General features: G+C 39.7%; 1 protein-coding gene across 1 annotated transcript; it reads left to right on the forward strand.

Moving 5' to 3' along the window:
* The first annotated feature begins 23 nt into the window (after window positions 1-23).
* utp4 (UTP4 small subunit processome component) lies at window positions 24-11180 on the forward strand. The gene is made up of 17 exons (XM_006641163.3): window positions 24-144; window positions 526-691; window positions 2274-2462; window positions 2920-3004; window positions 3094-3183; window positions 3738-3949; window positions 4072-4243; window positions 4846-4937; window positions 5055-5151; window positions 5889-5953; window positions 6145-6267; window positions 6890-7046; window positions 8749-8855; window positions 9320-9415; window positions 9803-9988; window positions 10169-10279; window positions 10965-11180. Exons 2-17 carry the CDS (start codon window positions 533-535, stop codon window positions 11079-11081), a joined length of 2058 nt encoding a protein of 685 aa, XP_006641226.2. The 5' UTR covers window positions 24-144; window positions 526-532; the 3' UTR covers window positions 11082-11180.
* The last annotated feature ends 1156 nt before the right edge of the window (window positions 11181-12336 follow it).

Genomic DNA, 12336 nt, shown 5'->3' on the forward strand with positions numbered 1-12336 from the left:
GCTGGTTGTTTCCAGTTCCGGGTTGAAGGTCTCAAATGTGGTGCTGTGGTGTGGAGAGGACCGGCGTGTTCGTCTGGTGTGGGGCTGGGAAAGTCAGCAAACTTGTAAAAAATAGGTGGATGGGCCAGGAAAGAACAAGTCAAAGTAAGAGAATGCCTTTATCGAAGTCTTTAAGGCGACCATTTCGACATTTACCTCCTAAAAATAAAACATTTGTATTGAAAAAAATAGGCGTGTGTTTCCATGCTCAACACTTTGAAAATAACCCTTTTCCATTTTATAGTTACAGTCAGTTTACTTTTTCGCTGTTATGTTTTTTTTCTGATATGCCATTACAACGCAGTCTTGTCTGCTTTGTAGTCGAGTTGTTGTATCACAGCTGGCATTAAGCTATACCACAGCACACGCATGGGTTCAGTTTGGTGTTTGTCGTATAGGTGAATGGTGTGGGGGTATAGAAACTCTTCTCTAGCTACCCGTAACACGCTTTAATTGACATGAGTATCTTTTTTTTTCTGTTCGCAGTTTAACCATGGGCGAGTTTAAAGTGCATCGAGTGAGGTTTTTTGATTACATGCCGACGGGGATTCGCTGCATGGGTTTTAACAGAAAGACGAACAGACTGGCGCTCGCTCGGCTGGATGGCTCCGTAGAGATATTCAATTTTTCCGATAGATACTTTCAAGAAAAGGTAAATTCAGGATCTGCTCTAATTCTGTTTTGATGGCGCCCAGTGACGGTCTAATGGCTTGGACCAAATGGCTTCATCAGAGCGTACTTCGGTTCACATCAAATTAAAGCCTGCTAAACTTCCTGTTGTCTATTTCTTTTGAGTGGTAACCATTCTTATGCTCGCTGTGGGTTGAGCAGTTTCGGCAACGACACTCTGCTTCGTTGATCTCATCTGTAAACCCTGGTTTTGAATGTATTGATGTCTATTAACATGAATCCCTGCTCTGTAAATCCTTGATTCATTAATTACATGAAAATTGCACAAGGTACGTGAATTCTCGTGGTTGTCAGTACCTTATTCATGACCTCATCTCATTCATATTTTCATTGAATGATGACAAGGACTCTTAAAAATCAGAGTTCGGTTTTTCAGACTTGTTTCCAAGTCAGAATGCGTCTTATGAGCTATGATGTAGAACGACACCCCCCCTGTCCTTGGAGATCAGAAATGAGTGTAGGTATGATGAAGTGGCTTCTTGCAGTTCTGCTGTAATGTTCTGTGGAAGCTGAGGTTTAATTGGCGTGTATTTGTCATTGCAAAAGAAAACATTCGTGAAAGTTTTCTAGTCTTTAGATGTGTACAGCAGTGTGTTTAGATTGGGGGTGTCGAACTCACTGTCTGGAGTTTCTACTGCCTGCTGGGTTCCTTACAACCTGAGCTTCAATTAATCTCATTTTTGAATGGATACAGATGTTACTTAAGGTCTTTTGCAGTTGATGAATCAAAGCACTTAATAAAACGTACAATTATTTATAAACCACAGAGCACCTCGGAGACAACAAGCATTAGACTAATTAAATTGATTAAATCCAAGGTGTAATTGAGAGCTCGGGTTGGAACATGAAAAAGAGGACACTAGACTTTCGAAGAACCGTCTCACACCCCTGGTTTAAATGAAGCAGCTTGTTCCTGATTCTCTCTCGGATGGCAGTGTTGGCATCTTGTAGCTTGATCTCGAAGTTAAACAACACTGGATGTTGTCAGTAATGGTGTGTAAAGTAGATAAGGATGCTGCTGGAAAAGGTAGCATTCTTCTCTGTGACCCAGTATTTCCAATATCCCAGTATGGCTGCTGTTCTTCTGATCAAACTGAACAGTAAACAGCGCATTAAACTGAGCTCTTGATGACTTGGTTGTTTTTCATGGCACTCTTGGAAAGAGCAGGGGGTGTTAATGCAGCGTCCTGGATAAATGCTACTTGAGCTTGAGCTGCCTGGCCATCAAACAAGTGAAATAAGTTCTCACTTCTTCAACTGGGGAACTGTTGGCGCACTGAGGTATCTGTACGTCATCCAGAGAAGTGGTGCACTTTACTGGGGGATCAAGTGGGCTTCCTCCTGTATGTGAAACAATGAAAAGCGCTATACTAATTTAAGTCATTATTACTTGCATTTCTTTCACTCTATACAATAATGCACAAAAAATCTTCCCTTAGGGTTGTGGAATAGTTATTTTGTAATTGAGCAAGCAGAGGAGCTCAGTTAAACCATTAGCAGTATACCTGGTGTGAACCTCTGTAAACTTTCTTTGTGTTTCTTAGGTGATTCCTGGGAATGATTCCAGGTCTATTCAGGCAATCTGCTGGGTTGGAAGCCGTCTCTTCACCGTTGGCTTGAATGGAGAAATCGTAGAGTATGACCTGGAGAACCTGTGTGCAAAGTACTCCTTGGATCCATCCGGGGGACCTCTGTGGGCTGTGGCTTGCAATTCTGAAGGAACGCATTTGGTGGTGAGTAAAGCTCATTTATGAAGGCACGTTTCAATTGGGATTCAGTCTTTATTCCGGTCATGTTCAATAGGAGTGCACTACATTGGGGAAAACAAAGGTAACCCTAGCTGTAGGTGAAAAGATAAAGTGTAGGCAGTTAGCAGTTTAGGCACAATAATGTTCTTGCTGCTTGGCTTGAGTATATGAGATTGAAGTTCATTGTTGCTTGAAATGAAATTGAAACTTGGTCACTTTGTGCTGATAACTTCTTGCTTTTATAAGGCTTTCATGTTCCTTAGTAGTATTCCTTTCTTTCCAATAATGCTGTCTATAAGAAGGCCTTATGGGCAGGAATTTCTGTTCTAAATGAGTGAAGTTGGCTAGCGTGGGAAAAGTGTTCAGGCCACCTGGTTGTTGAGTTAAATGGAGTTTGCAATAGTGTGCTTTGTGTTAATTTACTGTATCTCTTGATTGTTAGGTGGGATGTGAGAATGGGACCGCAAAGCTGTTTGAAGTGCTGCCTGAAAGAATCCAGTTTCTGAGGAACTTAAGCCGTCAGAAAGGTGGGGATAGTGAGTCTGGATTGTTTGGTTTTTAAAAAGACTGTAGTCTCAGTGAATTCACTTAATCTAAGTTTGATCTTTTTCCTAAGGCCGTATTCTTTCCCTCTCCTGGCACGCATCTGGAGAGCAAGTGGCGGCAGGTTTGACGGACATGATCCATGTTTTTGATGTGAAAACGGGTAAGCTCACTTGTTAATGCAGTTCAGTTCAAACCTTTATTATCCCCCCATGGGCAAACCTGTGGCAGAGTCCAAGACTACAGTAAAAACAGTAATCACCAACAAAGAGGTCGGGGCCAAAATAATTTTTAAAAATAAAATTATTTTATAATATAAGAATGCAGGTGCCGAGGGATTAAATGATTTCTGAAGTGTATCCCCTTTACGTTTTGAGGTACTAAGGCATTTCCCAAATGGGAATAGTGTAAATTCGCAGTGGAGAGGGTGTGCTACAGACCCCTTAATTCTTCTTTACTACTTTTCTTCAGTATTTTTTCCAGTCTATTTCAATTAGCAGATTTACTGATGCTTAACAAACCAACATGTAAGACATTAAATTAAGACACTTTATCTAAAAGATTTATAGAACTGTTAAAATAGTTCTGTCCGTGTTATACTAACCTTCCTTAGAAAAACAAAATTGTTGATCCCTCAGTTTCAAAACTGCTATTTGGCAAAAGGGGGCAGTGCAGGACACAAATGACTGTCCCCCGTTTGGTGTGTTTCATTTCCAGGTCACTCAGTTCGGAGGCTGCTGGTGGACCGAGGTCCATCGGGTGTACGTCACAGGGACTGCGTGGTGTGGAGCCTGATCTTCCTCTCTGACTACACCATTGTCAGCGCAGACTCCTCTGGCAAGGTCCAGGTCTGGGATGCGAAAATGGGAACATTGATTAAAAACCACCCGATCTCTAAATGGGACGTCCTGTCATTGTCTGTGTCGGAGGTAAGTGGTGCATGTGGCGATTCCTGGTTTTAAAACCTTTCTTCAAGATGGCTCGGAGGCTGCTTTGAGCCATACATCCAGATGCTGAGACATGACCATCAGTGAATTTGTTTCCTCTTCAGGATGAGGACAGCATTGTGGCTGGGACTTCAGAAGGCACCGTAGTGCAGTTCCAGTTCCTGTCTCCGAAGCTCGGGGCTGAAGAGAAAGAGTGGGTCAGGACCAGGGTCTTCAAGCATCACACTCATGACGTCAGGGCCGTGGCTGAAATCAAGACTGCGTTTGTGTCTGGGGGTCAGTTTTCTTGCTTTGCCTGTTTTGATGGTGATCAAAGTGCAGTCAGGCCCCTAACACTACTTCATAGTGTTATTGGCACCATTTGTAGTATTGAGCTTTGCCATTCACATTTTATTGAAATGTTTTTTTTTTTCCCTGAGATGTGAAGTTACACTAGAAACATAAAGAAAAATTTAACTGGATGTTTCTTATAATGTTGTCAATAAAATCTTCTAAATTATTTCTGTCATGATGGTGATCTACATAATGCTTTTTTTAGTATTATGAAGGCATTTTTAGTTGCATAAAATGCACTACTGATCCCAAAGAATATTAATGATGAAGTGTAAATTTGTAGGTGTAAAAACTAATTGCTAGTTATGAAGTGCGAATAACAGACAGCATGATCTTATGATGTTCTAAATGGAACAGTGGGGGGAAAAGTGTGAGCTACATATTAATGCTAAGAATGTTACATTAAAAAACAGCTTTCAAAGTGCCACTCATGCTCCGACCTACATTCTTAGAGCACAGTCTTATTATTATAAATTATATATTGCTAGTTTAGGATGCTGTGATCTAACTGTAAGAGACAAGCTTATATTCTCTGTTCTCTTCAGGTATGGACACACACCTTGTGATTCGTCCATTTCTAGACAAAGTGGAAGTCAAGTCCTATGAGTCTGCCCTCTGCAAAATCACTTTCCCTCATGTAAGTATGATTGGGAACTGGGTCTTTTGTCTGCTTCCTGTCAAATAGCTGCAAGAGAAAATGCTTGTTATTGTATAATATACAGAGGGCTTGTAGTAATTGGTTTGTATTTTCTAGCGGAGCCTAGTGTCTTGTGCACAGAAAGCAGGCCTGCTGCTCTTCCAGTATCCTGACCAGCTAGAGCTGTGGAGGCTGGGGGACTCTGATGTCAAGGGTGAGTTCTGCATCGAGGACATTATTCTGCCAGCAACAGGAGGCTATGCTTGCTCTACCCTGCTAACATGGACACCTAGTTAAGATATCGGGTGACACCACACATTGTAATTTCAGGCATAATATAGAGTTTATTCTCTGTAAACATATCTTTTTTGTTACTTAGACCTTGAAATGACAAAGGTGACATGGTGTTAAGTTGCTAAGGTAACACATCTTAAAAGTAATCCTGTAAAAAGTTAAATAGTGAAGAAGCCTTCATAGACATTTGTGCTCTTTTATGATGGTAACAGTGTCCACAGGTTTTGCAGTAGGTTAATCTGGGTTATTAGTAAAGGAAGGGTGGCATAGTGGGCATGCCAGTTAGAATTACTGGCTCACGGCCTGTTGGGTTCTGGGTTAGATTCTGATCTGGGCTTCTTTGTAAAGATTGCTTGTTCTGCTTTTGCGGGGTGCAGCTTTTCCCTCCCGAGCTTCAGAATCTAGTTGTCTCTTACCAGTTGGTTAATTGGCTGCTCTTAATTGATCTCTTTATGCAGATGTAAATCTCATTATTGGACTTACATGGGTCCCGTGATGGAGTGGTATTCCACCCAAAGTGTGTCCTGCCTTGAGCCCACAGTTGGGCCCAATTTGCGCTTGCAGGATTAGGCTCTGGTTTGCACAACCCTCGTCTTTCTCCCGCATTTATTAGGATCTAACTGAACTCCCAAATATATCTGTTTTTTTTGTCTTTAGGACAGCCAGGGGACCTCTTGCCTGTTACAAGAAAACCAGAGAAACTGCTTCAGCTGAAGAGAAAGGTGCTTTGAAAATATTTCTTTCAGGCAATACCACAAAATGTTCTGAAGTAAACTTTTAAGTTACTGCTGCAGAATTGCGAATGTGCCATTTCTTAGTACTTGGTATGCCAAGGTTTCTAGGTTGATAGATTAGTGGAAAACAGTGGAGCAGTTGAAAATCTGTTAAGATGACTGTACTTTCATGCTTTTAGGGTGAGGATCACATCTGCTGTAGCGCCATTTCACCTTGTGGTAATTGGATTGCCTATTCCACAGTTTCCAGTATCAGAGTGTTTTGCCTGCAGAGTGAAGGCAACAGCATCGGCATCACGAGGGTAAGTTACAACATGTCATGGGTGGCCAGACACCCAAAGAATCTGCAAAAAATTTGTGTGACCTTGTGATACAGGGTCATGTGTCTTTTAGATTCAACAAATTTATCAGGTATGTTTTAAGGCTACAGTAAATACTCTATTTAGGTTTCCGCATCCTGGATTAAAGTGGAGTGTAATGAAAAAGGGGATTGCGTTGGGTTATCAAAAGTTTGTCAAGCATCAGGAGAATTGTACAAGAGAAGTTCTGAGTGAGAGGAGATGATTTGGTCCATGTGGTTGTTAATAGCAGATTGATCCAAGAGTCTCATCCAGCCGTGCTTTGTAATAAACCAAAGTATTGGTTTCAACAACATGACTGGGCATCTTGTTCCGCACACTCACAACCTTTCGGGCAAAATGTTGGAACCTTGTTTGCACACGGTTTGGGATTTCGGTTAAGGCTGATGTAGTACGACTCATTCCAACAGTATGAGGTGGATTTGAGAGCAGTGAAAGGGTATTTATAAGTAAGCTGCTGTTTTTAAAACTATCGTGACCAAGTTTAACTGATGTTTGCCATTGGCTTTCATGTCTTAAGGTTTAACTGTAGAGATTTGATTTATTTTGCACTGTTCTCTTACAGGTGTCAAAGCTGCCAAAGGTACTACGATCTGCGCACAAGCTCCACTTTTCAGCCGACTCGACCAAACTCTTTGTGGCCTCTCGGAAATCGAGTGTCCATGTGATCGCTCTCTCTCAGTCGGAGTGCAGTTACGTTCACACTTTCAAGCCAAAGTCAGGTGAGTCTCGGAGCAGGTCCTTTTGTTTTAGCACTGTTCAACGCTAGTGGGGAAACAGCACCATTAAGCAGTATGTTTTTGTTTTGGATCTATAAGCTGTGGGATGATCAATACAGTAAATAATTTTCAAATGTCTGTTTGGATGTCTGTGCTCCTCGTAAAGTAGCAGCTGACATACTAAGCAACACAGTGGCTGCAACTTGTGAATCCTTAAACAATCATGCTATTACGTAGTGAGAGGCTCATTAATCTCCCAAGTTTGCATTGTGTCAAACCTGTCCTTCCAAAGTTGCTGTTGTGCTTTCGACTTTGTAGCAATTTCAGATTCATTTTTGAGGTTTTCTTTTCATATTCCAAAAGTGAATTTTGCTTTTTTCGGTAAATTGAGTGCTTCTTAAGTGTTTTGTAGGAGTTCTTTATATTTATGAAAACATTGGTGTAAGGAATTGGGTTTGTTTCTAACTAACGTATCTCATCCAGCTGTTTCATGAAAGAAGCTCTGATCCCACTACCCCTTTCATAAAGAAATACACGCCATTTCATTTCTAATTGCACTTCCGTCTAGATCCTACATACAAAATGTGGTTGCATGCTTCAGGATTTCTAAGGAAATCTGAGTTGTCTTTGTCATTGCATTTGAGAATGTTTTCATACTTGAACTAAGACATTAAGCACAAGTGGCTCTGAAATGACTTCGTTTGAGATATAAGCTCAGGTAATCAGGAAAGAAAATATTTTTCAGAGTGATGTAGTCTACGCCTGTAGCAGATAAGCATTTAAAATAGTGGCAGCTTGTAAAGCAAGATTTTTCCCTTTTCCCTTCCTGTCTGCTCAGCTTAGTGCCAGTGATAGGTGAGGGAAAAGAGTTATAACAGTCTGACTCGGACAGCGCATTATACAGTTTGCTCTTTGAACTGTTTCCTTGTAATTTTATTCGCCATACACTTTCTGAATTTTTGTTGAAAAAGTAGAAATGTGGTTCTTGCATAACAAAATATCTGTGCAAATCGGTGCTGTCATCAGTCAAAGGGGATCAGAGTCGTAGCACAGGCCTTCCTTGAGATGAGTAAAGTCTCGACACCTTTCTCCCATTAGTGGCTGCTTCTGAAAGTGTCATAAAAGACTACAAATGAGTGCAGAATCAAGAATCTTACTCTTACGCAGGGTCATCAATTTAAGTGATGATACATAGGTTTAATCAAGTTTAAAATGGGAATATTCAAAACTTGTCTGTCTGGCTTTATGGGAAGCCTCTGATTTAAATTACCTAGATAATTAGGATGTATGTGGTTTAGAAAATATTTCTGTAATATACATTCTTTTCTTATCATGGAAAAGCTTTCAGTTTTTTTTGTTAATGATTACTTCAGTTATTTTTTACTAATTATTTAATTACTTCAGGCTTCTTTCATTATGCTGTCAATGGAAAGTTTATATTATTACCTGCTTAATTCACTAACATTAGTATATTTCAGAAATCTTGTTTTTATGTATTCCATTTTGCACATCTTAGTTGATTTTACATACTGTACATATAACTATACAATATCCTAGTCAATGTCCTAGAATTATTCTGGAGTGTTTTTCTAATTGACTTGTTGGGGTTAAGCTTTTAATTTTGTGTTTAATTTTCAGTCCAGAATCATGAGGTGAAACTCCCAGGGCTTGTTGTTGTGAACTGTTCCCGATTTCTTTCTCGTAGGATGCGCAGAGGCCATTCACCTGCTAGCAGCCAGTGCGGATGGGAAGTGGCTGGCAGCAGCCAGCAAAAGCTGTGAAATCCACATCTACAATGTCCAGAAGTTGAAGGTGAGCAGGAGACTTGAGCACTTGCTTCCTTTACGTGGTATTTCACCAATCTTATGTAGTATATTTTCATTTTGAGGAAGGCGAAAGTAATATGCTTGCCACACACCAGTAAAGAATACTGTTTTTACACCTGTATTTGCATGACTTTAACATGCCAGTTGACATTTTTGTGTACATCTTGGCGCTTAGGGCATTTTTTTCAGAATAATAATAATCAGATCGGATAATCAGCAGTAATTCAGAGGCTTCCAATTCAACTTTTTTACATAATCTTGTCTTAAATTGTTAATAAAATAGCCTGAATCCAGTTATTGTTTTTTAAATCTGGTTTTAACCTTGAAACTAGGTCACTCTGTAACCTTCAGTGTACGTGAGAAAACTTACAAATTGAAATATGGACTGGTCCCCTGGAATCATAAATAACCTGGCTTGGGGGGTTATAATGGGCATCCTGTTGTTTTCAGCATCACTGTACGGTCCCTGTATACAGCTCCCTCCCTAGCGCCATGGCGATACACCCCAAAACAAACAACCTCGTCGTGGTCCACGCAGATCAACAGGTATCGTATGCTTATAAATTGAGAAAATTAATTTCTAGGCAATGTAAAAATGTGTTTTTCTTCTCTGTGCTCAGAATGTCTTCTATTCCTGGTTTGACTTAAAATGTACTGTTATGTATCTTAATGGTAGCGGTACGTTTTCTTGGTTTTTGTACACATCTGATATGCAACTAAACACAAATTAAGCTCTTGGGTTTACTTGTTTTAGTATTAAACTAAAAGGCTAAAGTCTTTTGTGCAATGTGCAATTATTTGTTTTTTTGTAAGGGGTCTATCGATTATTTGATTGTCTTCATATTCCTGGAACTGGTGCTTCTTCTCCCTCACTCCCCACCACCACCACCCCACAAAACTTTTGTTCATAAATCGTTTTTTTTGAATTTCTAGATTTTTGAGTACAATATGAAAGAGAAACAGTACACGGACTGGAGCAGGAAGCTGCAGAAAGAGGGGCTGCACCAGGTGTGGCTGGAGAGAGATACACCTGTAACACACGTGACCTTTAACCCAAAGAAACTCTCTCAGTTTGTCCTCCATGACAATTATATGTTCTGTATGATTGATCAAAGCCTGGTAAGTACTTTTTCGCTGGCCTTTAAATAATTTCCATTTCCAGCTGCTTTTAATTGAGGAATTTCACGTTCAAAATGACTTTTTATCCTTAATTGATGTGTGTGGGGATATGTTGTGGTCTAGCTGTAAGTTCATGATGGTTATTTTCTTTGTGGTTGAGTTCATTTTCTGTCTCTAAAGCCACTGCCAGACAGCAAGACGAGGTTTGTCGACCAGATAACTCTGGGGAGCTTGTCAGAGGAGAAGAGGCAGAGCAAGACCCATGCTTTCAAGATCTGCAAGAAATTCCAAGTACGTACTTATGAGACAATATGGGCATCAACTTTTTTCATTGACATTATTTTAGTGTGCAGACAAAACATGACAGCAGAGTAAGGTTTAAGCAAAAGGTCTTGTATCCTTCCCAACTGCATTAAAAGATTGAAGTGATCCTTTTGGGTGGAGGTTTTTTCCTGCCACCTTCAAAAGACTTGTATGCTGACTAGGTTAATTGGCATCTTACTTTTTTTTTCTGAAGTTGTTGAAACCCTTAAAAGGAATAAGCAAATTTCTTAAATATGTCTGTCTTTAAGAAGAGTTCACATTTATGGGGATGAACTTGCATCTCTTGTGTATGGCATGAAATTATTTTATGAACTCTCCTACAAGGGACCTGCTTAAAATATGATGCAGCTTTTTAAATTCAGACCTGCTGGATCTAAAACAGCCCATCACTCAGTTACTTCTGTGTGCTTTAGCTTTTCTGCAGGGAGTCAGGACAGTCTTTCAGAGAAAGGAAATCCTTTCTCCAGTGAACTCCAGTGATGCCTGTGCATTGCAACTTTGATTTCTTCAACTGTTTTAATATTTGTTCTGTTTAAATTAATTAACATCTGAAAGACGGCAGCTTTATCAAAGGGCCCCAGATTCTTGAGGAACTTAGGGTCTGTTAGATTCGTGTCCCTTTTGTGATTCTGTTGCTGTTGTCCCCTTGCAGCCTCTCCTTCATGCACAAATGCTCGAAGATGACTGGCTGCTGGTGGTTGAGCGTCCCCTGCTGGACATTAGCTCAAAGCTTCCTGCCCCGGTCATGCAGAAGAAGTTCGGAACATAAGGACAGGAACATTTCGGAATGTGCATTTTCTGCTTTCCCCTTTCCACAGCTTTGTAAACCCACATGTGACGAAAGAAATAAATCCATTATTTACTTAAATGTATGCAGTTGTCATTTTTTAAAAAAAGAATTGCTTCAAAGCTGACAGGTGATCTGATCTGTGGAAGCTTCATTTTAATATCGTCTGTCCTAATGGTGGTGGCTTATTTGGGTGTATGTGAGCATTTGCATTTTTCCTCCTTCTGTTTTTTAAGGCTTTGTAATTACATATATTTGGTTGAAGAACAGCAAGCTTGTTAGTGTTCTGTTGGTGATTTATTTAAAAACTGATATAGATTGGGAATGATTGTCAAATGTGGTTGATAAATGCCAAGTCTTTTTTAAATACTTTGTTTTACAGTTCATTATTCCGTTCAGAGAATGCAATGGTTTGATTAACTGATTATAAGGACTCTTATGGCTATTTTTGGTTTCAATATTCCCATCATGACAGGTGGTAGATACAGTACAGTAGCTACATAACTAAACATTTTAAAATTTATTTATTCTATTCATTAACTGATAAATCAGTGTTCTGTTCTAGTGAATTTATCCCTGCTCACTTATTTGGGTCACCAGTGTATGATATGATTTGGATGGAAAGGACGTTATTTTCTCAGAGGGCATGCAATCACAGACTGAGGCATGCAACCTATTGTGTGCTGTCAAATGCCCCCTACTGGCAGCAAGAAGAATTTCATATTGAGTATAGTCTGGTTCAGCTTCTTGTGCTAAATTGTATTTCTCTTCCCATTAAAAAGAGAGTTAATGATATTTCTGCAGTATCATTAAACGGATGTAAAATCAGACATCTGGTTTAAAAGCAGTTGGAATGAAATATGCTTTAACCAACCACTTGTTGAAAAGCATAAATGAAAGTTTTTTTTAACTTAAAAAAAGATTGGAAATTTTCATGTGTGAATCTGAAAGGAAGGTGGCTTTCTTGAGATTTTGGTATACAATGCTCTTGAAATTACCAACTACCACTGCAATGTTCTTAATGTAGTAGTACAAAAAACATCTAAAAACGTTTAGTACTAAACTAGTTCTGGAGGGGAAAACCTTCCTTCCAAGAATAAGTCTAGGAAATTAATCTGCAAGTGTTGTTCCAATGGACAGAATACTTGTATTCAGATATAGGACTTCAAACAAAGGCCATTTAGTTCCTAGTGATTCAAGGTGTGTAAACAATAACAAATCAAGGTTGACTAACAGC

The sequence above is a fragment of the Lepisosteus oculatus genome, chromosome 20, assembly GCF_040954835.1.
Source record: "Lepisosteus oculatus isolate fLepOcu1 chromosome 20, fLepOcu1.hap2, whole genome shotgun sequence".
Classification (NCBI taxonomy): Eukaryota; Metazoa; Chordata; class Actinopteri; order Semionotiformes; family Lepisosteidae; genus Lepisosteus; species Lepisosteus oculatus.

Excerpts from the sequence above, each read along its gene's own strand:
- utp4 (XM_006641163.3), top strand. The coding sequence starts at position 533 with ATGGGCGAGTTTAAAGTGCATCGAGTGAGGTTTTTTGATTACATGCCG. Across the intron at positions 4,244-4,845 it reads GACTGCGTTTGTGTCTGGGG|GTATGGACACACACCTTGTG; the intron begins GTCAGTTTTCTT and ends TGTTCTCTTCAG. Across the intron at positions 4,938-5,054 it reads GCAAAATCACTTTCCCTCAT|CGGAGCCTAGTGTCTTGTGC; the intron begins GTAAGTATGATT and ends TGTATTTTCTAG.